Source organism: Ursus americanus, chromosome 6 (genome assembly GCF_024610735.1).
Source record: "Ursus americanus isolate L20-20 chromosome 6, mUrsAme1.1.p, whole genome shotgun sequence".
NCBI lineage: Eukaryota > Metazoa > Chordata > Mammalia > Carnivora > Ursidae > Ursus > Ursus americanus.
The window spans coordinates 67,652,851-67,680,315 of record NC_142132.1 but is presented as its reverse complement, the minus strand read 5'-3'; the positions used below and the strand labels follow the sequence as shown (position 1 = coordinate 67,680,315).

Here is a 27,465-nt window from a genome sequence, read left to right as displayed (position 1 = left end):
TGTGGTATGGGGATGGTGCCAGGCGCTGTGACGCCTCACACAGATCCCTTTCCAGGAACGAGTAATTACCACTTCATTGTTCTGAGCGGGGATTGTGTCACCTCCCTCCCAGGGTGGCTCACAGTCCTGGCTGGATCCAGGGGAGGGTGTTAAAGCCCCGTGCTGCCTTCCCCGCACAGACTGGCCGAGGCCTTTGCTGGGTCTGTGTCACAGCTCAACCTCCCCGTGGCCAATCCTGCTTCCTTTGCTTCTGCGGGGGAAGATCCACAGAGCACCCTCTAGTAAATGCCCTGCCGCCTCACCTCAGTCTGCAACCGCCCCTACCCAGGGAAGCCGTTCAGGGATCCGCAGGTAACTGGACTGCGAGGCCAGGCCGAAGGGGCTGTTGGGAGGGTGTGACACATGTGCTCCTGAGGGTCATAGTTTGAGGCAGGCCACAAGAGACAGAGTTTCAGGTCAGGCACACCTGGGCTCAGTCTGTGTGGTTGAAGGGGCTGGTCAGTGTCCTTGGTGCTCATAGGTTATTAGGACATGTCTTCCCCCACCGGTGATGGGTAGTAAGGAGGGCACGTATTGCATGGTGCACTGGGTGTTATACGCAACTAACGAACCATCGAACTTTACATCGGAAACCGGGGATGTACTGTATGGTGACTAACATAATATAATAAAAAAACATTAAAAAATAAAATAAAAAGCAGTTTCCCCGGGGGGGGGGGGGGAAGGACGTGTCTTCCCCAAATCTCAGTTTCTTATAACCCCTGACCAATGTTTTATTCATGGGTGTATCTTTTTTTTTTTTTTTTAAGATTTTTTATTTATTTATTTGACAGAGATAGAGACAGCCAGCGAGAGAGGGAACACAAGCAGGGGGAGTGGGAGAGGAAGAAGCAGGCTCATAGAGGAGGAGCCTGACGTGGGGCTCGAACCCGGAACGCCGGGATCACGCCCTGAGCCGAAGGCAGACGCTTTAACCGCTGTGCCACCCAGGCGCCCTCATGGGTGTATCTTAACCATAGTGTTACCTGTTACCAATTTCCAACCCTGTCACCTCCTGCAAGGATGAATTCATGAACTCCACATTGTTTGAGATGGACCCTATCGTCTAGAGTCATGGAATCACCCCAAGATCCGTGGGCATACGCAGCGCGGCCACATTGACACTGGTGCCTCACAAGGCCCAGGCCCTCTGGGTAAGAGACAGGGTGGCCTCCCGCCCTGCAGCCTCCGCCCCAGCCGCGTGCCAGCGCTCAGGGCCTGCGGGGTGAGAGGCACGCCCCACTGCTGAGCAGAAATTACAGACCGTGCCTTGTCTGTCAGTTGTTGGCAGTGTCAAAAGAATTTATTTCAAATCTGCTTAAGACTGTGATAAAACTCAGGTTTTCCAAAAGGCAATACACAAAGTTCAACCAACCCCCAAAGACCAGAAAACACAGTGTTTCCAATTCAAAAAATACAAACGCGTGTGGGTACCAATACAAAAATTAGAAAAAAGTTGCTTTCCTCCCCACCTCCCCAACACCCCCCTCCCCCCCTCCCCGTGTTTCCAGTGGGACATGAACACCAACGGGACCAGGAGCTGCCACCATATACCAACAACTCTCACAGGAAGTGGATGCGATGGTGGGGGAGGGGAGGGAGAAAACGGGTAAAGAAAGGCAGGGACATGGAAGTTCTGTGGACAGTCAAAACAAGGACACAAACTTTTTAAATTCCTTTTGCCAACGTTAAATCTCTCATGCTTAATACACAGTTCAGTGGGAAAGCAGCAATTCTACATCATGCATTTAACTTCTTCTGCTTGCTCACTCTGCACTTCCTCTTGGTGCTGAGGAAGCCGGGGGCTTAGGATGCCCAGTCACCAGGTGTGGGAGGAACTGGAAAGGTCCGGCCCTGGGCTGGGCTCTCACTCAAAGGACACCCGCCATGTTTCCGCTTCCGCAGCCACGAGCAGTCACTTCCAAACCTGAAGTCTGTTTTTTGGACTCTCCTCAGAGCCTGCCTGAGGGCCTGGCCTGATGAGTGGTGCCCACCTTGCTGGGGTCTTCCCCAGGACTCGGGTGGGCAGCCTGCACCCTCCATGAGCTGCACTCTTTGAGAGAAGAGTGATGCCTCCAGACGAGACTCCTGTAAGGTCTCAACTCCCAACCCAACTGACGTCAACCTCATTCACTGAGGGGGGGGGGGAGAGAAAGCCGGGAACCCCCCCCCACCCTTAGCAGGTAGTGCAAGTGGAGTCCCAGGGCTGTGATGACCACCCAGCAGGTGTCTCCCACCCTACTCTTAGATACTGGTTCTCACAGCTGCTCCCCTGCTGACATCTTGGGAGACAATGGAGTTACACTATGGGTCAGGGGACACCTTAGATATTAGAACTTAAGGTGACCGAGGAGGCAGAAAGGCAGGTTAACCTCTTTCCAGGTTTTATGGGGACTAACAATGAGAATGCTGATACGCAGCCTGTTTACAGCACTTTGTACAGAAAGTACCATTAAAACAGGCCTCACTGGCAATGGGAACATTTGCGTGTTGTGTTGCTTTGTATGGTTATGTGAAGCCTATTTTAAATGTCAGTTTTCCCTCCTCAAGGCCAGGCAGCAGTGTAATAAATACATGCTCCTGGTCCTAAGAGGCTTGGATGGAAGACACTGTCTGAGACACTGTCTGTGGTCAGAGAACATTCTGGAAAGTCACCACACGGGCTTGATTCACTGAATGGGAACCAGTAGCCTAGACTCAATGGATGAAAGACTATATATATTTTTTCCCTTAAAAAATGTTATTCTGAATCCTCTCAATATATCAGAGGAGGTAGGTTAGTATGACTCGTTCCATTTTCGGGTGGGGATACGGAGGCACGGAAAGATTTAAGACGTTTGCCCACACGCATGCCCTGAGCCAATATCAGAGCCAGGTTAAAAAGAGATGAGTTTCTAAGGGCTGAACTTGGTGTGTGATCAACACATCCTACCCCAACCTAGTCTTACCTATTTTACGGTCCATTGAAAGTGAAAGCCACCAGGATCTTGTTCTCACCAAGGAGAGCTTGCCAAGGAATGTGATCCCTGAACACAGCTACTGGCTTACTTGCAAAAGTGGAGATTTCCCGGAATCAGCATAAGCCTTAAATACCTTCTAAGGAGATCTGATTCCATTTTAAAACCAGATAAAGGTCACAAATCCATTAAGGAGTTCCCGTTGCTTCCAGTCAAACGTGGCCAAGGAAAAAGAAGGTAACAAGTTTTGCCCTCTAGGAATGGGGGTGTGGTGTGGGGGGCCTCTGCAGGAGATACAAAGTGAGACCTGACAGCTTGGCTGCTGCTTCTGGTTCACCCCGTCTTCCCCTACCTTCCCCAGCCGGTGGAACACTGCAGACCTATGGAAAATCCTGGACTTGGGTGTTGAGATGAAGGCCCACAGCCTCGTGATACAGGCTTTCTGTCTGACACTGAGGTGGGTGCTTACACGTCACACTGCATACGGACATATGACAAACCAGTAGCATAACTTTGTGATTCTCAGACCAGGGTGTCCCCCAGGGGACAGTTGGCAATGTCTGTAGACACTCAATTGTCACAGCGAACCTGGGTTGCTACTGGCATCTTGTGGGTCAAGGCTGAGGGTGTTGCTAGCCACCCTCCCGAGCACAGGAGAGCCCACAACGGTAAGAGTTACCCACCCCAAAACGTCAGTAGAGCTGAAGTTGAGGCACCTGGCATCATCCATGCACCTTGTAGTACTGTTTTCCAGCATTCACATGCCGAGCCCCCCCAGGGCTCTTCCCTACCCTCACTCTCTCACCATGAGCAGGTGGCCTCAGGACGGACCAGCAACAGCTTTGTGTAAGAGCTGCTGAAACACGCCTTCACAGGGGCCCAAGCCTTTCGCTTGCAACCAGAATTAAGGCTACAATGCAAATATCCCCAGAAGAAGGACACATAGAACCTGTGTTCTGCTCATTTCCTGAGAGTGCTCTGGGGGACAGAGGGGCGGGGAGGCATTCCCGGGTGCCACGAGCAAGGAGGACGGGCCTGTGGCCATGGCCCCTGGTGAGCTACGGTTCTTCCCCAGGCTCACTCCCCATCCTCCTCCCTCTCAACGGGCACGGGGCGCCCGAGGGTGCTGTCACAACTACAGAGATCACACAGGGCTGAAGATTCAGCCTAGAACTATATACAGTTTCATAGTTTTCAGGTCAGTTACCTTGTCGTCAGGATTACTAATGTCCACTCTAATTAGAATCATTATCTTCCCGAACTGGACAGAGAGGGGGAAGCAGGGCTGTGTGTGATACCTTACCTTGGTTTGACTTAGGAGCTAGGATGCTATGCGGTGAGTTGCTATTGGACAGTTTTAAAAAGGATTAATTCTAAAAGGAAAGGCATACACTTTGACCAAACTTGCTCACTAGCAAAGAACAAACTGCAGAATTAGGTGAAGGAGGCATTATTTACAAGGCAATGGAACTTGACATTTTAAGTTACTTTGAATTCCTTTCTCACTGAAACTGCTCGATAGACAAACACCGAGTTATTCCTCAGCCAGCCCAACAAAAGCATCGTCTTGATATAATTTTATGTACAAAAATGCCACCACGTTGGTTGGAAAGGGACAGGGAGTTCGATGGCGGATGAGAAACCCGTGACCCGTCGCCTCTACTCCGAACCCCAGGGGCTTCCGGGGAGGGTGACGTAAAGCCATGGGCTGTTGATGATTCCTTCTTCGTTGGCTAATCCCTCAAAAACACAGGTGTGTGGCACGGACCTGCCTTCTCTCTTCAGTCCGTTCTTGTCCCTGAAAGGTGTTTTGTGCTGAGGACAGGAGAGGTGGCTGAAGGACAGCCTGAGATGGTCCTGGGATGGGCCGTATTGCTTCTGGGCTCCTGGAGGAGTCGGCAAAGGTAGAAAGGTGCCTGCCCCGGGCACTCACAGGGCCTCCTGGGGCTGGGGACTGCTGCAAAAGTGGGGGTGGGGGAGTTCCAGCAGCTTCCTTCTGGAAAATCACCTTGTATTTCCGAAAGAGATCCCCCCATTGTGGGACCTTCCCTTCTCCCTGTTCCAGTCTCCCTCTGACCTAGGCGCTGGCTGTCCTGAGGGTGTCACCAAGGCCACCTGAGCTTGAGCAGCTCCTCTCCAGCGATCCAGAGCCAGGGCCAGCTTCGGGGGTTCTGGATGCTTCCCAGCCTTTCATCCGGACCCCATGGCAGAAAGTCACCGCCGTCTTCCCAACCACACTCACTCCTGGTGTCACTCCCAGGGCGCTGCTCCTTCTTCTCCCACAGCCGATACACCTGGACCCACGGGCCACACTTCATCCGTCCCAGGAAGGCCGTGGCTCCTCTGCGTCTTTTGGAATCCTCCCCACCTTCCAAGCTGAGTCCACCCGGAGCTATGGCTAAGGAGTGAAACCAAAGGCAAGTGGAAGCAAAGAGGAGAGAGGCAGCTGCCAGGAAGACAGGTGGCAGCCTGGGGCCCAGGCGGGACCTCCCTGGCAGCTGGGGGGATCTGGCGGAGCTCCGGGACAGGACAAGGAGCGCCCCTGTGCACCCAGGGAACCACGCAGCAGGCGGAGAACGAAGAGGCAAGACCTCAGCTCCCCTGGCAGGTGGGTGCCAGGACCGGGGCACGGAGGCTTCGACAGCACCAAGCAGCTTCTGAAGGCCCCGGGCAGCTGGCCTAGCGGCCACACCTGCCCACAAGGCAGGGACAAGGCAGCTTGTGGTCCAAGGGCGCGGGCTCTGAGGTAGGATTGTCGGATCTGCTGCTAGGGGCAGGGTCTACACAGCATTGGCCGGGGTGACTCAGAAAGCACAGGCAGCGTCTGAACAAGCAGGTAGAACCGAGTCAACACAGTTGCTGCCGGTTTACCGGCTAAGTTTTATAAAAATCCAATTCAGCAAGTGGACAAAATAAAATGCTTGATAAAATATATTCTTTCAAAAAGGAGAGAGAACGTTTCGCTACCAGATGGAAAATGGAGGTGGCAGGTGACAAGGAAGAAAAGGAGGGACGGGAAGGTACTCTGGGGACAGGACCAAGGCAGGCTCCGGGCTCAAAGCCCTGAAAACCAGCTCTCTTTCCGAGAGACACAAATGACTTGTGAGCATCTCCAGGGAGAAGGTCTGTGTTCCCAGCAAGGAGGCCTGGGCCTCTCAGACCTGCACACCCAAGCTGAGGGGCAAGGAACACGCTGATATTGCTGTTTCCTGCCTTCTTCAGAGGACCTGCCTCTCCCCCTTACCCCCACCCCCAGGGCAGAGCCACCCCTGCCCTTGGGGTCACCTCCTGCTTTCAGGATGACAGTAGGGGGGTCTCCAAGCAAAGGTAGGCGGCTCTAAGAGGCTTCCCCAGGGCCTCGAATCTTGTGTGCTATGAGTCTGGGAGGGGCCCCCTCTGGAAGAGAGCAACTCAGACAGGCTTGCAGTTCCAGAAAGAGCCACCAGGTGAAGACTCCTCACACTATCATTCCAATGTCAGTGTTTTCCTTTGTGTTTAAGAACTAAGAACTAAATGAATGAATTTTAGCAGACTGCGTGTGTGGGTGGGTATGTGTGTGTGTGTGTGCAAGAGAGAAAGAGACAGACAGAGAGAGACAGAGACAGAGAGAGAGAAAGACACAGAGAGACTGGGTGATTAATGAAGGACCAAAGGAAACCATTTTAAGGTTCTCAACAGTTCGATGGGAGTGGTGAAGGTCAAAATTAATGCCCCTTGCTATCGACCCTGGATTAGGTCTGCAAGGGCATAACACAGTGGAGACTCCAGGACCAAGATGCAAAAGGATAACATTTCCTGGAGAAGATGAGAACCTGCAGCCTCGGGACTGAGTGGTGTCCCGGCAAAGGGTCAACCCTTGGGCCATGGGATTCCGAAGCGTCTTCCTGGCCTCCTGTTCTCAGGATGCCCGTCTGCCCTCGTGCCCGTCCCTTCCCCCAAAAGCAAGCTTTGAAAACAGATGGCAGGAAACATCATCAGAAACCCCAGATGCTTTCTCACTCCCTTGAGAAAGGTCCTTCTTTGGGAGTATCTGCAATGTCCAGGAGGAAGGAAAGGGACATACACACCCATGTTCACCACGGACCAGTGGTCACTTCAAGTGGCCAGTTTAACCAGTTGCCTCAACAAGCATGGCTTGCAGACCTATTCTGCATCTCCCAAAGAAAACATGTCTCTAAGATACTCAGTGGCTGCTGGGGCTGCACCCATGACATCATTGTCCTACCCTCATGGGTTCTTTGAACGTAGTGAGGTGTGGTGGGGCTTTTCCCAGATGCCGGTGAACAGCTGGAGCTGGGAGGCTAGTTGCCTGACGGCTTGGGCCGCCCCAGGTTTGTTGGCACTTCCAGTCCTGTGTGCAGGGTGACCTGGAACAGAAGACAGGGTGAGTGAGGGTGGGGGAGAGGCCACCACGAGAACCCCGACAGCTCACATAGCACAGTGGGTCGCCACAGGCAGCAGCCCGAGGGCTTCTGTCTGTGGTGGGCGACGCTGTTTACTGTGTGGATCAGTATCACTCATGCAATGTCTGCTAGTTGGCCCGAGGAGGTGGTCTGAGCCCGGATCTCCCACGTGGTCCCATGGCCAGAAGCCCAGACAAGGCCGACGTTCCATTGCAGCAGGTGTACTGTTCTCCCCATTGTCTATTGTTTCTGTTTTCTTTCCGTGGCCTCATTCCTTTCCTACACCTGTTCTCTTAACCCTGTGGGAGGACGGCCCATATTTCAGGCTGCCTCAAAGCCCTTCTGTGAATGAGTGGAGGTACAAATCACTGCTTGACACAGACCTGTCAATATTCAGAGCCAGTGGTACGCACCACAAAGCAGGACTCCCAGAGGGAGGAGGGCTCTGCTCGAAACCAAGGGTGCTGCCTCCACATTACTCCCCCCCCCCCATGGGCTCCCATTTTGTCTCTGTCCTTTTGGGGCCTCCTGAGTCCTCTGCCAGGACGGCCCAGCCCTGAGATCTAAAAGGGCAATTTTCCTGCCTGCTTCATGTGGGAGCCAGAGGGGGCAGAGAAGGGTGAGAAGGAGCAGAAGGAGACTCACAGCCCCTAGGACTGCTCTCTTCCAGCCCACCTTTGCGTTTCTCCTCTCAGGGGAGAGCCACGCCTGGAAGGTCTCAGCACACATCTAGCCATCGGCTGAAGCTGGGCAGGGGGCACCGGCGTCCTCCCAACCGCTTACCGAATGCCTCCATTGCACCTGTCCTAGAAAATGGAACCCCTACCTGCTTCCCCACTCCACTCCCTTCCCCCTCCCTCCCACTGCGGCTCCACAAGCCAACACCTTAGAGTCTCTGCTTATTTCAAGTGAGTAAGTAAGACGTGATCATGCCGGAGAGACCGTCTCCGGGGGTGGGCTGGTGGTAGGTAGCACTCTGCCTGGGCGGGCGCCAGTCAGCTTCTTTATAGCCCACGCTGTCCAAGTGTGCTTCGGAAGCCCCTGAGCCCCCGAGGGGAGCCGCCAGGCCAGCTCCTGTCTGGAGGGTCCACAGTACCTGCACATTGCGGTTGAGGCTGAGGGCTGGCATGAAGACGCCGTCCACATGGCTGAAGGCTGTGGGGCCCTGCTGCTGCCCGTTGATGAAGAAGGTCAGAGTGTGCTTATTCAAGTCCAGGAGCACGCCGACAGTGGCCCCCTTGCACACACCGCCTTCCGTCCTGGGAAGAGAAGCCCCAGGAAGCTCCATCACCACACCCACCTCGGGATGTAGGTGATGGCTTAGAAGTCACTTAAAGGATGTTAGGACTATCCTCACCAGCACACAGCCCCTATGGCCATGTAGGGAGCCATTCTTCTGGGCTATAAGGCTTTTCCTGAAGTGCACTCAGCAGTTAAGGGCCACACAGGAAGGCCTTACCCCTCGTGTATGCTTCCTTACCCTGGGGGAACCAGCTTATTCCGTCCCTTTTATCCTCACAGTCCCTGAGACCTGGACACCCAGGGAGTTAGGGTTTTGATGAGTGGGTCCCACTTGCAAACCTGGAGCGGGGAGCGTGGGGAGGGAAGGCTCCTTTACCTGCCAAGGAAAGGAACTAACTTGGGCCCTCGACAGTTTTAACCAGTGAGGATGCTGAGATCCACCAAGAGGCGGACAGCCAAGCCTTCAGGAGATTTCAAAGGTCCACGGGGCTTCAGCTCATCTCGGAAACATCCCGGGGACTCTTGAAGGGCCGTGCATGGCAGGGGACAGATGATGAACTTGGAATCAAGTCCCCTATCTGATTCGCCATTCCATGTTGCCAACAGAGGAGCCTTGGGGCTAAACTGTGAAGCTCTTGGTAAATGTCCCTGATCCTACTTTCGGCCGTGCTGAGAGTTCACATCCGCGCTGCGACAAGCCTCAGTGAGCGGCACTGTGCTGCGGGGCCCTGGCCGGAGGCTCCATCAGACTGCCTTCCCTTAGCTGAGGGCTGAGGTCTCCGCCTCCTCTCTGGCCGCTCCACTCTGACAAAACCATTTTTACCCTTTTCCCGATGGGGCAGGAGCTGATCAGCTGCAGGCTGATGGCGGGGCAGAGAGCAAGGTCATGAGGAAGGTCGTGAGAAAACTCGGGGCGCTGACCGGAAAAGCGCGTCCGGGGGTTTCCCCGGGGGTGTGTTCGGACCGGGGACAGGATCCTGCAAGTGGGGAAACGGAACTCGAGCCGGGCCCCTCGTGCTATTCAGACACTGCTCGCCGGGTGGCGGTAGAGACCGGTCCGCGGCGCACAGATATGATTCCCAACCAAGCGCTGCCTGCGCCCTGGGTCCGCGCGGGGCTCCCCTGGGCAGCCCCCTACCCAGGCCCCCATCCACCCCCCACCCCAATCAGAAAGGAGGCGGGACCCTGAGCTAAGTCCTGACAGCGCCGCGAGGTAGCCCTGTGACTTGGGACACTTGTTTATCCTAAGCCCTTCATATCATCTGTAAAAGCACTTTGGTACCCGAGCCGGACTGAAGGAGATCACGTAAGTCAGGTGCTTCAGACAGTGCCAGGCCCGAAGGAAGCTCAATAAGGCTCCGTGTTATTCCTCCCATGGGCAGCGTACTGGGCACCATTCGGTTTAAGCAAGTAGAGAGGGAGCTGGTGGGTCTGGAACTGGCTCCTCTGTGGTTTGTGAACAGGGACAGGGGTGGGTCCAGTGCCTGGGCAATGGCACCTACTCCCCCTGTAGAGACCTGGTCACAGCCGTGAGGGCACTGGCCGTGTGGGGACTCAGGCCCCGGCTGAGAGCACGTAGGGGAAAGTGGAGTGGAACTGGGAAGGGAAGGACAGCCGAGGGGCCTGGCAGAAGCTGCTCCTGGGGCCCGGGGAGTGTCCTGTAAAGCCACGTGCCCTGGGGCTGCTCTAGTCTGTGCAGCAGGCTCTGCAGGCGAACGCTCATTTCTGCTGGGACCCTGGACACCCAAGTAGCCGCAACTACCTCCCGCACACTCCTGACGCCTGAGCTCGGGAACAGCTGAGGGTCGCGGTGCACACAGGGTCCCCGGTCCCAGACACCCCACAATGGCGCACCTGTTGGTGTGGGAGTTGCAGTGCATGAACCAGCTGCGGTTGTTGTCCACGTACATGGCCCAGGCCTTGTCGTCCTTGCCCAGCATCATGTCCTTGACCACACTGGCCCTGGCCACCCCAAAGGCGGGGTCCGGGTGGTTGTCGTACCGATCCACGTGCAACTCCCAGTAGTGCACGCCCTTGGAGAAAGCCGCCGTGCCCAGCACCACCCGGTCGTCATAGCTGCTGCAGGTGGCCGTCTGGTTGTCATTGGATAAAATGATGTCCCGGTGCCCAGAGTTGGGGTCAAAGGTGAACCAGGCCACTGGAAAGGAAGGAAGCAGAGTCAGGGATGGAATTCGTTAGCAGTCTCTTACCTGGGCTGGGAGAAAGACTCACGTGCATCTATCAGAAAGTTGGTATCCAGCATTGAATGTTCTTCCCTGTATGATTCACACGCAGGCACACGCACAATTCCCATGTACGTGGGTGCACACACACACTCTGTCCAATCTGTGTTCGTCCAAGTTCTCGATCTATGAACCCAACCTCGCCAAGGAACATGGACATTTGGGCCTCAGAGCCTCAAATCTAAATGCATTTTATGGAGTCTTGGTCTCTGACCCCCTTCCCTTATGCCCCCTACACTGTGGTGAGTTAAAGAGGAAGTAGCTATCATGGCCCCACTTGGTGGGTGGGGGTTTGACACACAAAGAGGTGAAGCGATGTAACCAAAGTCACCAAGTTCCATCCTCCTGTTTCGCAGCCCATGGAGTGGTCCCCTCTGTTCTCCAATCCCTCAGGTCGTGGGAAGTGAGGTGCTTACTCTAAAATTATGACCACAATGTATGGGGCAAGAACTGCTGCTCTCCAGGGCTGGGGGGGGGGAGGCTGAGGGCAGAGAGCTGGTGGACTCTTTGTGGTTTGTAAAATGAGCCTGCAGGTTGCACCATTTTCAGAAAACTAGCTCTAGTTGTGCCCTTGACAAGAGCATCTGCTCCTGCCCTCTGTCGCCTCTGTCCTTGGGAGACTAACCAGGCATGTGACATTTTCCTCGGGGCACCCAGAGGATGTGCTGGGATACACGACGACAATACACAGGATTGGCATGACCCCGGACGCTGCAGCCGAGGCCGGGGCAGGCCTGGATTAGCAGGACAGATGCATTTTGGAACCCATTCTTTATTTATGTCATCACTCCCTGCTAAGGACTCAGATGACCAAAATCCCACAAATGCTGGTGTGCCCTTGTTGCCAGAAACCTGAAAGGTTGCAGCTAGATGTGTAAACCATCAGATCTGGACTCTCACACTAGATAGTCGAGGGATCATTTCTCACTGCGAGGAAGGTCACGCCCAGGGACCAGTGGCCTTTTCTCCAGGACCGTCCTACCCCTTCTCAGACCTTGGGTCTCCCTGAGCCTCTCAGACACTCATTTCCCTTCCAAGTCCAGCAAATGGGGTGCAGAATTGGCTCTTTTTTGGTGGCTTGTGGGGACGGAGGTGCAGGCAAGGGGTCGTGGTGGGCAGGGCAGGGACAGGGCAGGGAGGAGACGTATACACTTCACTGCTGTGCGTTCCCTCTATCCCTCCACTCCTCTGTCCTACGCAGCTGAGTATTCCCGCCCGTCCTCCCTCAGAAGCTCGTCCGCAGTGTCTGAATGTGGTCCTCCCCCGAGCCCCGAGTGCTCACCGTCAGATGTCTGCAGGACGACTGTTTTACTGTAAGGCCCCACGCCGGAGGAGTTGAAAGCCTTGACCCTGGCGTTGTAGGTGCTGTTGAAATGCAGGCCGTCGATGGTGCACAAGGTCTCTTTGCCAACATACACTTCCTAAAAGACAGCCAAGGGTGCTCAGGAGGTGCCTCTGTTAGTTGGGAAATGTCTCTCAGCAATATGTCGACATGCAGAGCGTCCCAATAGAGCTCTTGAGTCGGGGGGATTTGGATGAGTGGCCGCAGGGCCACAGACTATGTCTAAGTCAGCCACAAAGTCCGGCCACTGGCTGGCCAGCCCCTCTGCCTGTGAGGATGGGAGGTGTGACAGGGTCCTGGGGAGGCAGGGAGGGACAGCGGGTCTGCAGCTAGCTAGCATGCCTCCTGAGAACGTCCTGCCTCCACTGAGGCCAGCTGATCAGACAGGACTCCCCAAGAGGGTGGAGGTACGGAAACCCCCACTTCCTTCTTGGTTGGAGCAAGAGAAGATTGTTGGGTTTTAGTGGGGATTTAAGCTAGGAAACATGAGCTAAGCATCTAACGAAACAAAATCACCACTATTTTTAAAAGAAGGGTCAGCACACGTGATGGGAGCACAGGTGGGTTCAAGTTGATTTGGACTGAGAAGGGCATTCCACCCCTCCCCATCTTCTGCCACCCCTGACATTGGCATCTTCCACTCCTTGGCCCCTTCCCCCCGGAACTGCTTTGCTCACAGCCTCTTGAGGGGGGTGATACATTTCTGCATGGGACCCTAAAGATCCTTTAGTAGGGATTTACTTTGTTTCCCATTCACTTCAAACTTACCTTTGTCCTCTTAGCTTCCCCCAATGCAGAGCCTGGCTCTCCTCCTATGCCACTGTTTCGGCTTTGTCTAAAACATCTTTCCTCTCTGGTTGTTTAGGGGGTTGGCTTTTCATTTGTTATTCCAAGTTATTAATAATAATAGCTGTGCGCCAGGCATCGTATAAGGTATTTTAATCCTCACACAATCCTCGAAAGTTGTTACCGTTTTTTGTATTTTATATAGGAGGAGACTCGGAAAAGTTAGGAAACCTGCCCAGGATCAGAGCGAACCAATTTGGAAGCCAGGGTTCAAATCCAGGCCTTCCTGCATTCAAAGCCAACACTCTTCCCACTGTAACATGCGACTCGTCATAAATTCTAGCCCCTGTATCTAGCTTTCATTAGTGGTCATGTCTCAAAGGGGAGAGGTCATCTGTATTTGAGTTCTGTGGCTGCTTCCTCAAACATCCTAAAATAGTCTTCTCTTCCATTTCAGAAATAGGGGTTCTTTTCCTGGTTTCTGGTCCAGGAGTTCTTTCTGGTCTTAGCTCCTTTGCACAGCCAGAACGACTGAGGTTTGGAACCCAGCGAGTGATCTGCCATTCCTTGCTGACCTGACCCCAACTGCTCTATTCCCTCAATTGCCCATATTCACATGGGACCCAGTAATTCCCAGGGAAATGTTGCAGTTCTTTCCCCAGGTGTTACGTTTTTGTAGGAGACCTTTCAAACAAAAAAAGGAAACAACATATGCATAAATCCCTTTGGGAGAAACAAAGGGAATATTGGTCTTGGGCAAGATTCGTTAGATGGCACAGCTCCCCAGGAGAAGGAATGTCACACTTGTCATGGTGGCTGTGGTTTGTTCCAGTGTGTCCTAGTCTCCTCGGGAAGGGAAAGGAGGAACTCTCCGAAGACCCAGAGTTGTGTTCCTTGGTGTTCCTGCCCACAAAGCAATTTGACCTTTGCTGTGTGAGATCTCAAGGTAGATTTCTATTAGGGGGTCTGGGTTGGGGTGGGGGAGCTGTCTGGGTTGGGGTCTCTACCAGATGGGGGTATCGAAGACCATTTCTGGCTCATTAGGAGCCTTCATTATCCCCATGATATTTCATCACTGGAAACATGAGTGTAGAAAGTTATTCCAACCCAACCACCACTTACCAAGTTGTTTGTCTTCACATGAGAGCACCTGGCCAGGTAGAAGAACAATCAGTGACCCAGGCAGGGCAGGGAGCGACAGAGCATTGCGGGAGTGGGGACCTGTGTGAGCGGGGATATCTGGGAGGGTGTGGAAGAATAGCTAGGACCACACTAGTGGGGTGAACTGGGAAGTCAATCCACACAGGCGATACCTTCTCTGAGCTCGTCCTCGGCCTCAGAACTGTGTCAGTCTTCACAGGAAAGCTGTCCTAAATTTTCTCTGTGGCTGCCACGTCTGCCTGCCAGAGCTGCCCAGACCTAGCCCTTGGTCGAACAGCTCCATCTCCCAAGGGTCCAGACCCACCAGCCCTCTGTGTTTGGGCCAATGCCCTCTGGGGGGAGCATCAGGGCTGAGGGCAGCCCCACGGGCTAGTCCAGAGGCCTTGGTGTTAAGACCCCCCCAAAGCAAGCAGCAGGGCCTCACCCGGAACTGGCCCCCATCGCCGTCATCCAGCTCCAGGATGTAGCCGTCCACGGGGCTGTGGGTAAAGGGCGGCATCCTCCACGCCAGCGTGACACTGTTGTTGTGGGTACAACACTTCTCCAGCTGCAGCAGGGGGCCAGGTGGCACTGTGACAGGAACCGCTGGTTCAGTGCCTGAACCTCTCCCTGGGCACGGGACACCTGTGTGGACTCTCCTCCCCCATGGCTGCAGCCCCCAGCCCCCAGAGGGAACGGTGGCCACCCTGCGGTCACGCCCAGCCTCTCGCAGGCACATGTCAGCCCCAGGAGTCTCAGCCTCAAGGTGAGTGGGGGTGGGGGCGAGGGCAAGCACAGGTGACTGGCAACCATGCACTTCCAGCGTGTCCTGGAATCTGGGGTTGTGGGTGGGGCATGGGAGAGGCATGGCAGATGCTTCCACGTCTCTGCATCTGGAGCCCTAAGGAAGAGCTGTCCTCTTCCTCACCTGCCCACTGAGAATCCCTAGTTTTGAGTCTCAGACCCCCGAGGGGCCCACGAGGGATTCTGACAGAGCCGGGGTCCATGTGCCTCCTGGCCACATGCAGACCTGCGTGGACCCTCTCTGCGGGGCCAGCAAGCGGCTTACACCGTGGCTTGGGAAGGTACTGTTGGGTAGAGGGCATGCAGAATTCAAAGACACATTTAAACCTTTGGCTGGAAGCCCAGGGAACCAGATCCAGGAAGGAAGGGCAATCTTAGAGTATCCAACAGCCAACCCATGGAATTAGGGATGTGAATAAAATGGCCCACACTGACAGTTGCTGAAGGGAAAATTGCAACAACAGATTTCTAAACAGTACAGGTTTCAGTCTGGGTCCGGTTATTAGAGCTGTCTCCCCTGTTGCACCTGAAGGTTTAGCTGGGTGCAGCCCTGTCTCGTTCACAGACTTGGTCTCAGGGCTGGCTGAGTGGAGCTGACTCCCCGGGCCTCAGTTTACGAGCATGTAGGGGTCCCCTCTCCATCGTAGGCTCTGCTGTTGCCTCTCCCACTTCCTCTGTGAATTCACCACCCAATCCCACACAGAGCAGCATCGGGAGTGGCTCCAAGCCTCCTCCTTTCACACCCCTCCTTTCCAGAGCCACCCCTTCTTCTGCTGCACCTCCCCACCCTCTGTGGGGCTCCCCTGCCCCCCAGTACCACGTGTCCTTCACACCTAAGGCAGGCAGCATTTCCCACCTCACCTGAGATGCAAACCGAGTGTGAGAGCGAGCACGCAGATGTGCAAGACGCTTGTTTTGTCTTTAGTGTAAAACTGGCCACATGTTTTGCAGGTAAGGATTTCCTGCCCTCATAGATTCTGTAGGTGTGGCACTCTGTCCTTTGAGATTTTGGTTTTAAAAAACCAAACAGCTTTATGACCTCTCTGGAATGTACCCTTGATGCCTCTGGAGAGGGAGCCTTTCGGATAGGACTCTGGTTTTGTTATCACTTGCTAATTTTGTAACCTGGTACAAGTCGTGCAACTTTACTTGACCCTTAGCCTGTGTCTCCCATGGCTCTCCCCCACCTCCTAGCACCGTCCATCTTGTTCATTCTGCTCTCATCTCTGACCTTTTTGCTCTTCTTGGAACCCAGAAAATGGATTCCTGCCTCAGGGCCTTTGCGTTTGCCACCCCTCTGCCACCTGGAATATTCTTCTCCTATATTGCATCTCTCTTCTCTTCCTCACCCCAAAATACCCCCTTTCCCAAAAAGCCTCCACTGGACATTATATGATACATTTGTGTACTGTCTGTTTCCTTTTCTAGAATATCAGCTCCATCTTGTGAGGGAGTGTGTTGACGGGTTCAAAGCTGTGTCCTGCACCTAGAAGAGTGCCTGGCACATGGGACACTCACTAAGTGTCAGAATAAATAACTAATCCTCTTTTACAAATGGGAAAACTCAGGCTCAGACTGGGGTGCTACCCACCCTAGGCCACCCAGCTAGTGGGTGGCTGAGCTGGGACTTGAACCCGGGTCTGTGACTTTGGCATCCTTCCCCTCCCACTCTGCCTCACTCTGCCTGTCACCAGTCTTCCAATGACACCGAGCTGCCCCCTCCGAGTGGCTGCCTCTTCTGAAAGAAGCACAGACTGAACTGGGCCGACCACGGCTCACCCCTACATTTCATCTGGATGAAGTCCAGCTGGTGGATGGCCTGCAGCAGCGGCTCGCTGTCCAAGGTCAGGTCAAACTCCGCAGACACTTTTGGCTCCAGGGCGCCTTTGACCCACTGCTCCTGAGATACCTGGACACGCTTGATCAGAGCGTCCGAGATCTTAAAGGCGAGCACAGAGTTTAGGGTTTTGATTTGCAAAGGAAAAAATCACGAAGCAAGTGGTGGGGAAGGAGGAGGGGCTTGGTGTCTGTGGCTGGGGAGGGGGAGGGGCTGTGCTAGCCACGTGCTCTCAAGCCAGGCAGAGAATATATAATCCCTGCCAGCACGACGCTGTGCAAATAAAAATGCACTGTATCGTTTGAATCATATTTTAAAAGAGCAATCATTGAAATGTAAAGAAGAATTTGCTGTTGAAACATACCCGGCCAAACCATTTTGTGAAGCAAATGATACTTAAACACTGCTTTTGCTAGATCTAGTGCTTTGCAAAGTGAACCATACTAGTGGTTTGTCCCAGGGTCTGAAGGAAGCGCTTCTTATATCCTCAGAATCTTGAAGGTCGCTCTCCACGGTGTGTTTCCTCCAAATTGCTCTGCCCCCAACTCCCCAGCACCCACCCAGCTCTGCTCTCCTCTGCTGGAAAGTCCTGCTCATTCTGACACTTGCACCTGTCTCCAAGGAGCCGTGATCCCGTGTACCTTTCTTGGGGTCTGGTCAAGGGGATTCATCATTTTCCACGTAGACGGAGGACTGAGCCACCATCTGAATCACTGTCGTGTTCTTGAGAGATGCTCGTGGCCCTGAGTCAGCCTGGCTGTTGGAGGGAGGCCCCAGCAAGGCTACACGGGCTCTGCGGGCAGCGGCCATCTGTCTATGCCTGCAGGACTCTGCACAGTGAGCTAAGTGGCCGTGTGGATTCTGCTAACTCACTACCTGCACAAGTCTTTCCAGCTTGTCTGGCAAAGACTGTCCTCTCCCATTTGTGGGGGAAATGTTGAGTTGGGGTCTCTGGAAGTCCAAGCATAAACGCATGACATTTTGGCCCTAGAAATTATGACATTTGACTCCCTCTTTTAACAAGGACACAGAACCAGGGTCACAGCTAGTGAGACTCAGAGCCAAGATGAGAACCTAGGTCTTCTGGAATATCTGAGCAAAGGAATATCTACTTAATTCACTGGAAGGGACTGTCCTAAAACTTCCGCTAGTTTGGAGAGTGGTGGAGGACTTGGAGGTGGGAAGCCAAGCCTGTCTCTGTCCTCCGAGCGCAGGCTCACCTGTAGGAACCCGGAGGGGTCGTTCTCCTTGATCACCTCCAGGCAGTACTCCATCAGCCCCGTCGACTGGCGCAGCTTCAGTGTGCAGTGATTGATCTGGTCCCAAACCATCTGTGATGAAAAGAACCCCCAGTAACCATTTCATCAGAGGACGAGCAACCAGGCTGTAGTGGGAGTTGGAGAATTCGCACAGAGAAAGCCCTGGGAGAGGCGACCACCTTGCACCCTCCCCTCTGGCTGCTCTGCTCCAGAGCTCCATGTGCCCTCTCTCCTGGGGAATAAAGGGACCCAGTTCCCAACAAGTGGGCCCAATGCCCAACAGAATGAATTCTGTTCCTGAACTCTGGATAGCAGAGAAAGTGCACAGTCTGAAACTTTCCATGGGACCAGTGACCAGCTTCTTGTCTTACTTCTCACCTGTTGGCAGTCATGGATACCTCTATGAGTGCTGCTTCACTTGAAAACCATGGACCATCCCCAACACTCATTCCTTCTTTTCTTGAAAGTATTATTTCCTAATTCATTTGGGAAATGTCAATAAAATAGGTTGAACCCCCAAGACAATGAAGCAGTCCTCCGTCGATGCAGAGTGTTTGTGGCACCTGCCCGGACCAGGAGCCCAGTGTCCTATGAGGGGAAACCCTCCCCTTCCCGTGGTGGACATGGTTGTATTATTATTGCTGATTACTGAGGGCATGAGGTCTTAGAAAGGGCCTGAAGAAGGGGACAGAGCTGGTGACCTGAGCAGAGCATGGCCTCACCACCGTCACTGGTCACTTCTGCTCTGCAAGGTGAGAGGCGGAGTCCCTCAGACAGGAAACAGGACCTCAGAGAAGATGGGAGAGAGTACTTCTAACCCGAGCAGGAGTCAGGGCATCTGACGGCAGCTCTGCAGGGAGAGCGTGGCTTTGGGGAAAGTCACGTGAGTGTGAGCACGTGCAGAGGGAGCTTGCTCACCCCTTCTTCGCCTTATTCATTCATTCACTCATTCATTCATTCATCCATGCTGTCACTCACCTAATATTGACCCGATGTCTACAGTGTGCTCTACCCCACATGGGGTGCGGAGACTGTGATAGGGACCAGGGTGTCATCACCCAGGTACCTACCTTCAGCTTGTGCTCCCTCTCTTTGGTGACCTTGGTGAGCAGCTTGGCTTTCTGCCTAGTTAAAGCGTCGACTAGCGCGTCACACTGAGCAACGAGGCAGGCTTCGTAGTCCAGTCCGTTTTCCTGGGGAAAGCAGAGAGCTTTAGGGAGAAGAAATGCTGAAATCTGGCCAGTGCCAGACACAAAGAAGGATTTCAGAGAAGCTCTCTGCAGAGTCATCTGTAGCGTTATTACACTGGAAACAATGTGAATATGAACAGGGGAGGGCTGCCATGAATCTTGGCGCATTTGTATGGTGGGATAGCCTGCAGTCATCCAAACCCTGTTCATGGAGAGTTTTTAATGTCATGGAAAATGCTCATGAAAGATTGGGAAGGGGAAAAAAGGGGGCGGGTTTACAAGTTGTGTACAGCATAATCCCACACTGTGTGTGCATGCACACGTGTGTCTCAATCATGGAGGAACCCGTCAAAATGGGGAAGCAGTCACATAAGGTGGGGCAATGTTGGTGAACTTTTTCTTAGTTCTGTTTATTGTTCTCTACTTTCCAAAATTTCTACAATATATGCTTTCGTGTTTTGTAATCAGAAGACAGGAAAGCAAATACAGCGCTCTTGCTGTAGGATCTGTCTCCGTCTTAAAAAAAGAATCCTTTGAGGTCTCTGAGATCAGCGTGGATTCCAGCCCCGGGTTGTGGCCTGCGCTGAAGCTCTCGGGCCCGGCACCCAGAACGTGACTGTGCCTTGCTGATCTGCGTGGGATCCATATGTGGCACAGCACGGGCGTTTAGTAAACACGGGGATTTAGGAAATGACGCATTGATATTTTGATGCACTGATTCCCTGCGTCCGAGGCTACGCAGTAGGACAATTAAACCTTCTATGTTCATCGCCGACAAAGTGCTCGCCACGGAACGGTCCCTTCCCTCTTGCCACTGCTCGTCTGCTTGCCTCACTAAGTGCCCTCCTGGGGCTGGCGCTCTGCTTACCTGAATCTGCTGCAGAATGTTCTTCAGCTGCACCAGAAACTCCTTTGCTTCTTTCGCCTTGTCGGAAACCCCATTTAAGGCCTGGGACAGTTGGGCCTATAAAGAGATCATGTGTTGAAAGGAAAATCAGGTGTGAACGGCACACAGTTTTCACTTCACCAGAAAGGCTTGTGTGTAGGTGAAGGGCTAGGGCGGATCCCACCTGCCCATGTTCCTCATGTATGAGAGACCGCTACTGGCTCATGGGCCCTGAACGATTGCTTGTTCCTCCAGCAGTGGTTGACAAGTGTTGATTGACTTACACTCTCCTGTCTGGACCCCAAAGCCGGATAGAGGTAAGGAGCGTTCAGTTAATTGGTTGAGGCTGACAGGTCTGCTCCCGATGTTTGCAGAGCCCAGGACCAGAAGGCAAATAGAGCCCTCTTCTCCCATGGTAGTTCTCTCATCAGTAGGACCCTCAGTCACTTACGTATGGACGTCCCAGGTCCCAACCACCCCATCCCACCCTTGTTCTGTCGCCTTTTGGCCTGGGGTGGGGGAGGACAGGGAAGGGGCCTGCAGGCCCTAGAAATGGGCTGGAGCCATCTGGACTGGGAACCCTAAGGCATCGTCTAGAAGTGGGATATGGGCTCTGTGGCAGTCCCCTTATAATATTTGGGACCCCTCACCTTGCAGAGAGGGGTGTGGACATAGGAGGTCCAGAGGGGACATCAGTGGCTGGGACCTAGAGGTGGAGCTGCTGGCCTGGATGGAAGCATCAGGCTACTCTTTAACAAAATGCACACACACACACACACACACGTGCAATCGGATTTGTCTCCAAACCTAGCTACCGCAGAGACTGATGACCTTGACTATTAAGCATGTTAACCAGGAGTCTCATTTTTCTAATTAAAAAGCTGAAGATGGGGCCAGAAAGGCCGGGGTCATATCCTTGCTTTCTTGAGATCTTTGCTAAAATATCACCTGGTCAGTGAGGCCTTTCCTCATGACCCCATAAAATAGCCCTCTTCCCTCGCCCTGCTTTGTTCTTTATAACGCTCATCACCCCTCGACATAACTTTGTTTACTGGCTGTCTCTCCTCGCTCGAATGTAAGCCCCCCTAGCCCAGGAACTTGCCTGGTTGGTTCACATCTAGAAGAAGCCCCTGGCACATGGCAGCGTTGCCTAAATATTTGTGGAATGAATGAATCAATGAACGGGATTCTTTAGACCATACCAAGGACCCTCAAAGTGTGGTTCCTGGGCCAACAGCATCAGGCGCACCTGTCACCTGGTACTTTTGTTTGAAATGCAACTTCTCTGGCCCCATCCCTGGGGCCAGAAACTGGAAGGGAAGGGCCAGAGCCTGTCTTTTATGAAGCCCTCTAAGCGGATCTAATGTAGTTTGAGGTCCACTGAACTGTACAAACACAGCCTGGCTGAACATCTCTGAGGACTGTGGTCACTGAAGCCATGGAGTGGAAGAGATGACTCAGGGAGACATGCAGAAAGAGAAGCAGGGAGCCTCAGACCTAGGGCGCACCAACACTCAAGGTGAGGTCAAGGTGAGGTTTGGGCTCGGTCCTGCTCGGAGAAGCTTCTCCTTTCTCCACTGCCTTCCCCATCCCTACCCCTGCCCCTGCCCCAGGTGGTTTAGGCCCCTCCCCCCATGGCTCACCCAGGGTATGCCACTTTCTTTCTTTCTTTTAATTTAAATTTGAGGTAGTGAACAGACAGTGCATTACTGGTTTCTGGAGTAGAATTCAGTGATTCATCACTTGCATACAACAGCCGGTGCTCGTCACAACATGCGCCTTCCCTAACCCCCATCCCCAGGTGTGCCACTTTCTACTGCAAGTATTGATGGACGAAGATGAGCCAAAGGAACTTACCGGGATGACAGAATAGTTCCATTCTGGGCTGTCCAGTTCGGCAGCCGCCAGCCCTGCGTGGTACTGAGCGTTGGAAGGCCGCTAATGTAACTGAGGAGCCCATTGCACATTTTATTTAGTTTAAGCTTCAACCCCCACAGGTGGCCAGTGGCTACTGTTCTGGACAGCATAGGTCTCTGCACCCGGCCCGGGATGGGTGTAGGTCCTCGGACAACTCAGCCCATCCCCAGATCGCTGGACCCGCAAAGGAGACTGAGAGGTCAGCCTTGTTCATGAGCCCCAAGGGGATCTTTAACAACAGGGATTTTATTTATTTATTTATTTTTTAAAAAGATTTATTTATTTATTTAAGAGAGAAAGAGTGCGTGAGCATGAGTGGGGGGAGGGGCAGAGGGAGAGGGAATCCCTAGCAGACTCCCCACTGAGTACAGAGACAGATGAGGGGATCAATCTCAAGACCCTGAGATCATGACCTCAACTGAAATCATGAGTCGGACTCTTAACCGACTGAGCCACCCCGGTGCCCCAACAACAAGGATTTTAAGTTGAAGTTTATCAGTGTCTAGAAAAGCGTAGCACTTCCTTCCCTATTCCAATCTCCCAAAGCTTCAGGCCCACAGAGGCTGCACCCGTTCCTTCCCCAAGGAGGGGCCCAACTCCCGTTAACCTATATAGTCCTTGATGCTGGGGACTTTGTCTCTTGTCTGTATTTCTAGCCAGTGGTGCCACCACAAAGTAGGGGCGCAGAAAATGCTCATGGCTGATTAAGAAAAGCAGAGTGATCACTTGCCTGGACGGACCTGCTAACGTAGGACAGACCCGGTAGCTCCGTCACTGCTCCTCCCCTTCGCCAGCGAGAAGCCCTGAGAGGCCGCCTTAGTGAGGGTCCTCCACCCTCCAGCCGGCTCTGTCCCCGCTCCAGCCAGCCAGTGCCAGCCTCCCAGCAGCCCAACCCACTGCAGGGCCCGTGCACCTGCTTCCTCCTTGGCAAGTAGAGCAAGGAGCGTGGCAGGGAGCCCAAGGACAGAGTGGTTTTGAAGGACACCAGTGACCTTAAGCCAATACCCAGCTCAAAGGGGAATAATCTCACAGCTGAATAGGCACTGCGGCCAGGCCCACCAGCCTTGCTGCCTGATCTTTCCCGCCCCTTCTTCTCAATGTCCCCTGGAGGGGCTATCTGAGAGCAAACCATCCCGGGGCCCAGCGATGTGCTCACCGGCCTGAGGGCTCCTGCACCCTGGTCTCCTATTTCTCCATGGAAGGACCCCTGATGGCAGTGTGAGTGCCAGGGGGAGGGCATTAGGGGATGTCCTGCAAGCACACACTTGTACTTTTCTTGAACTCGATTGTTCCATGTGTGAAATGGGCACAATCATCTCTACTTGCCCAGGGGACAGCACTGTGGAAGCTGGACCTGGGTGTTCTAGTGGAAAAGGAGCAGAGGTTTTTGGGGTGAAGGCGGAGATCATTTCTCAAGAGGCAAATGGTTTATTTGTTGCCTATGTATCAGGGGTTTGCAGCATATTGTATTTTGCTTCCTTTTTTATTTTATTTTATTATTATTATTTTAAAACATGTGCTTCTCCTTTTCCACGGGGACTGTTTGGAGTACTAGCAGTGGACACTGAAAATTGTCCCTTTCTGGTCTGAGAGAAGAGCCTGCAGTCTGAGAAATGAGAATAAGTTGTGTTGTCTCTTTGGATGGTGACTATACCAAACTCTTGAAAAGAAAGGAAATATCCAGGCAGAAGATGAATGTTTTTCATGATTGAATGGATTTTTAAAGAATTTTAATTCCAGCGTGGTTAACATCTGTGTTATATTAGTTTCGGGTGTACAATATAATGATGCATGGCTAAATGGTTTTTTTTTTTTTTTATGTAGGCTCCATGCCCAGGGTGGGGACAAATGTGGGGCTCAAACTCACAACCCTGAGATCAAGACCCGAGCTAAAATTGGGAGTTGGACACCTTACTGACAGAGACACCCAGGCACCCCATGACTGAATGGATTTTAATCAGAATCAAAAAGTTGCATTTTATGTTTTCCTATTCTTTGAAGGTTAGAATTACATTTCTGTAAAGCCTGTGCATGTAGACAGACAGCTTAACAATGCGAGTATTTCTGAGCTGGGTCAAAGCAACGGCCGGCCTGGCCTAACATCACATCTTCACCAGCAGCTCCAAGGAGAAGCTTCTAGGTACGCAGGGCCCCCATCTTCCATCCTGGATGGTGGTACAGTGCATTATAATGCATGAGGCATGAGGACTCTGGGCTAGGATGGTTCAAATCCTGGCTCTGTCACTGGTTAGCTGGGTATCTTCGTCTCTTTGTTCTACAGTGTCCTCCCCTATAAGATGGGAAGGGTGGTAATAACCCCTCTATCTCCAAAGATGTCTTACGATTATCCTTAGTAAATTAACCCAAGCATTCCTAAAATCCTCTTTAATTGTTCAACCCAGGTCTGTCATATATGAATTACTGAGGACTGAATGTCTGTGTTCCCCCAAAATCCATACTTTGAACCCCAAACCCCCAATGTGGCAATATTTGGACATGGGGCCTTTGGGAGGTAATTAGGTCACGAGGGTGGAGCTCCCATGATGGCATTCGTGTCCTTAGAGGAAGAGACAGGAGAAATACCTTACTCCCTCTCACTTCTTGCACACGTACCGAGGAAAGGCCATGCAAGGACACAGTCAGGGGGTGGCCGACCATCGGTAAGGCAGGAAGAGAGGTCTCACTAGAACTGACTCAGCCAGCACCTGGATCTTGGACTTGCAGCTTCTGAAACAGTAAGAAATGAATCTGTTGTTGAAGCCACTTGGTGTGGCATTTTGCCGGCATGAATTTACCTAAATTACTTAACTGGGGATGCCAGGGTGGCTCAGTTGGTTAGGCGTCCGACTCTGGATTTCAGCTCAGGTCTTGGTCTCAGGATCCTGGGATCCAGCCCCACGCCGGGCTTCCTGCTCACTAGGGAGTCTGCCTCTCCCTCTCCTTCAGCCCCTCCCCCCTGCTTGTTCTCTCTGTCTCTCTCTCTCTGAAATAAATACATAAAAATCTTCAAAAAAATAAGTTGCCTAACTGGGATCTATTATAGTTTGGGTTCAAATGGCCTTGAAGAGAATTCTCCTATGTTTTCATGGTCTCTGTGCGAGCTCCTAAGCTGCTTCCTTTTAAACCTGGTCCTTGTTCTCTCACATCCGGGTACCTGGCAGGAGTGCCGGAGGTTAGAACCAAGGATCTAGACATGGCTCAGTCCAGCCTCTCATTTTACATGCAGAGAACCTGAGCTTCTGGTGAAAGGTGACTCTCAAGGAGTGCACAAATGGGCTAGTGTATTCCCTTAGATGGTGGAAGGCACACCCTGTATGGGTAGTGTGCCTTTCACACCGTGGACACTCATTAAATGTTTCTTTTGTGAAGCTGCCCAAGGTCATACGGCTTATGAGAAGCCATTCTTGTTTGATTGTAAAGGCTCTAGAAACTCAGTGTCCCTCTCAAGGAAGCTATTGTCCATAGGCTTGAAGGAAGTGGACGAATAAGACCCTTGTGATTATTTTTTAAAATATTTATTTATTTATTTATTTATTTATTTATTTATTTATTTATTTATTTATAAAGCACAAGTAAGGGAAGTGGCAGAGGCAGAGGAAGAGAGAGAATCTCAAGCAGACTCCACACTGAGTGCTGAGCACGATGCGGGGCTTGATCCCATGACCTGAGCAGAAATCAAGAGTCAGACCTTTAACTAAGCCAGCCAGGCACCCCAAGACCCATCTTATTACAATGTCTATTTGTATGCATCTAACATCATCACTAAAGTCGGAAGAACATTTTTCCCATGAGCTAGGGAATCCTTCCTTTTAGCACCATAGACTCCACCACTAAATGAGAAAAGGCAAGGCCCCCAGTAGAACTATTAGTGCCCATAGGCAGGGCTTTGAGTTCAATGCAATGTGGGGGCAATGTCTGATTACATGCTGAAGATCACCACCTAAAGGTCATGCCAGAAAATTGAATCACACATATCCAAGTCCCCTCCTGATCATTGTCTCTCAAATGCAGCTCTGATCATGGCATTTCCCTTCTCACCAACATTCTCCACTCCCCACTGAATCAAGGTCCAGCCCTTTACTCAATGTCCAAGGCTCTGGATATTGTCACCCTCTCTAGCGTCACCTCTGAGGGCTGCCCATGTGGTTTCCACCTTTTGGTCAAAACAGACTCGGCCACCCCTGGGCTTCTGTCCTCGCTGCCTTGGTGCCTGTGATGGCCTCTGCCTCATAAGCTCTCTGGCCCACGTTTTGCATGCTATTGCCTGCTAACATCCCGTCCATCTGTAAAGACGCTTCCCAAATGCCACCTCCTCCCAAAGCTTTTGCTACCCTCCCCAAATGAAGTGTGCCCTTTGCTCTCAGACAAGGCTGGCTTCTAGCACATAGCTCACGGTCTTTGAGACAGGTGGCCCAGAAGCACATTAGCTTTCCTGTCCTGTTGGCCAATCTCAGGCCCCCGATGGCTGGCAAGCTTGCCCTGTGCGTGCTGCGTGGGCAGCACCATGCCTTACACCTAGAATGAGCTGCATGAATATCTGTGTCAGTGAGTTGACTTTGTTCTAGATTTCGTCTGACTAGCTCCCTTGAGCTATGCAAGACAATTCTCCCACATGCTGGGCATAATTAAAATGGCCATGTGGCCGCTCTGAACCTGCCGTTTCTAGGGCATAGAGCCCCATATGGTACTGGGCACTGGCAGTCTGACCCTACCTTGCTGATCAAGATGCTTTGCATGACTTCTGGGTATTAACTCTTTCTAGTTAACTGCCACCACTGATCCATCCAAATGTCGTCATACTAAGTGGGACATACTGATGTCCTTCCATGCCTGGTGTCTGCTTGGAGACCAAGCGTTCTTCCACCTAGTCCTGCTCTCTCCCTTTTCTGAGTGACCAGCCAACAGCTGGAGAAGCCCTGTCCTATAGCAGCAGCCCCTCTCCAGCTGGCAGAGAACAGCTGTTTTCCAGTCTTCTCCAAACTGCTAGCCACAGGCTTCAAGAGCTCAGTAACCACATAAACAAAACTGTCCTAATGGTTGGCCTAAATTGAGGCTTAGAACTATTGAAGCAGATATAGTGACAGAGCCAGAGACTGGAAAATCTAGCATTCCACTCCTGGGGGACAACTCAGAGGGACAGGCAGGTGCATGGAAGTCCTGGGAGAGGGGAGGGGACTGACCCACACAGGGTGCTAAGATGACAATGGGGATACCCCCTCTCCCCAGTGAGGTAGTGGCAGCGAGACCTCCCAGATTCCTTGACTCCATAAGATCCCTCCTTCCCAGTTGGCTTCCAGGACCCAGCGCCCACCCCAAAGGGGCCAGGTCATAGAGACTTTGTTCCACAGGGTGTGAAGGACCGATGCTAAGGAGACAGTATCCTTAGGTGTAAGTCCACTTAGGGAAAGATCGGACCAGTA

The 27,465-nt window shown here is 52.6% G+C and overlaps 1 protein-coding gene across 1 annotated transcript in view; it reads right to left on the bottom strand.

Annotated features, from left to right (window-relative positions):
* Positions 1-1,555: 1,555 nt before the first annotated feature.
* TRIM67 (tripartite motif containing 67) overlaps positions 1,556-27,465 on the bottom strand; it is a 47,632-nt gene continuing 21,722 nt past the window's right edge. Inside the window, exons 2-10 of the mRNA XM_045783592.2 lie at positions 20,111-20,206; positions 19,123-19,245; positions 18,014-18,124; positions 16,736-16,895; positions 14,598-14,743; positions 12,167-12,305; positions 10,496-10,799; positions 8,496-8,658; positions 1,556-7,363 (exon numbers count right to left, since the gene is read on the bottom strand). Coding sequence (XP_045639548.2) covers positions 7,298-7,363; positions 8,496-8,658; positions 10,496-10,799; positions 12,167-12,305; positions 14,598-14,743; positions 16,736-16,895; positions 18,014-18,124; positions 19,123-19,245; positions 20,111-20,206 — 1,308 coding nt within the window. The 3' untranslated portion in view covers positions 1,556-7,297. The remainder of the gene's footprint in view (positions 7,364-8,495; positions 8,659-10,495; positions 10,800-12,166; positions 12,306-14,597; positions 14,744-16,735; positions 16,896-18,013; positions 18,125-19,122; positions 19,246-20,110; positions 20,207-27,465) is intronic.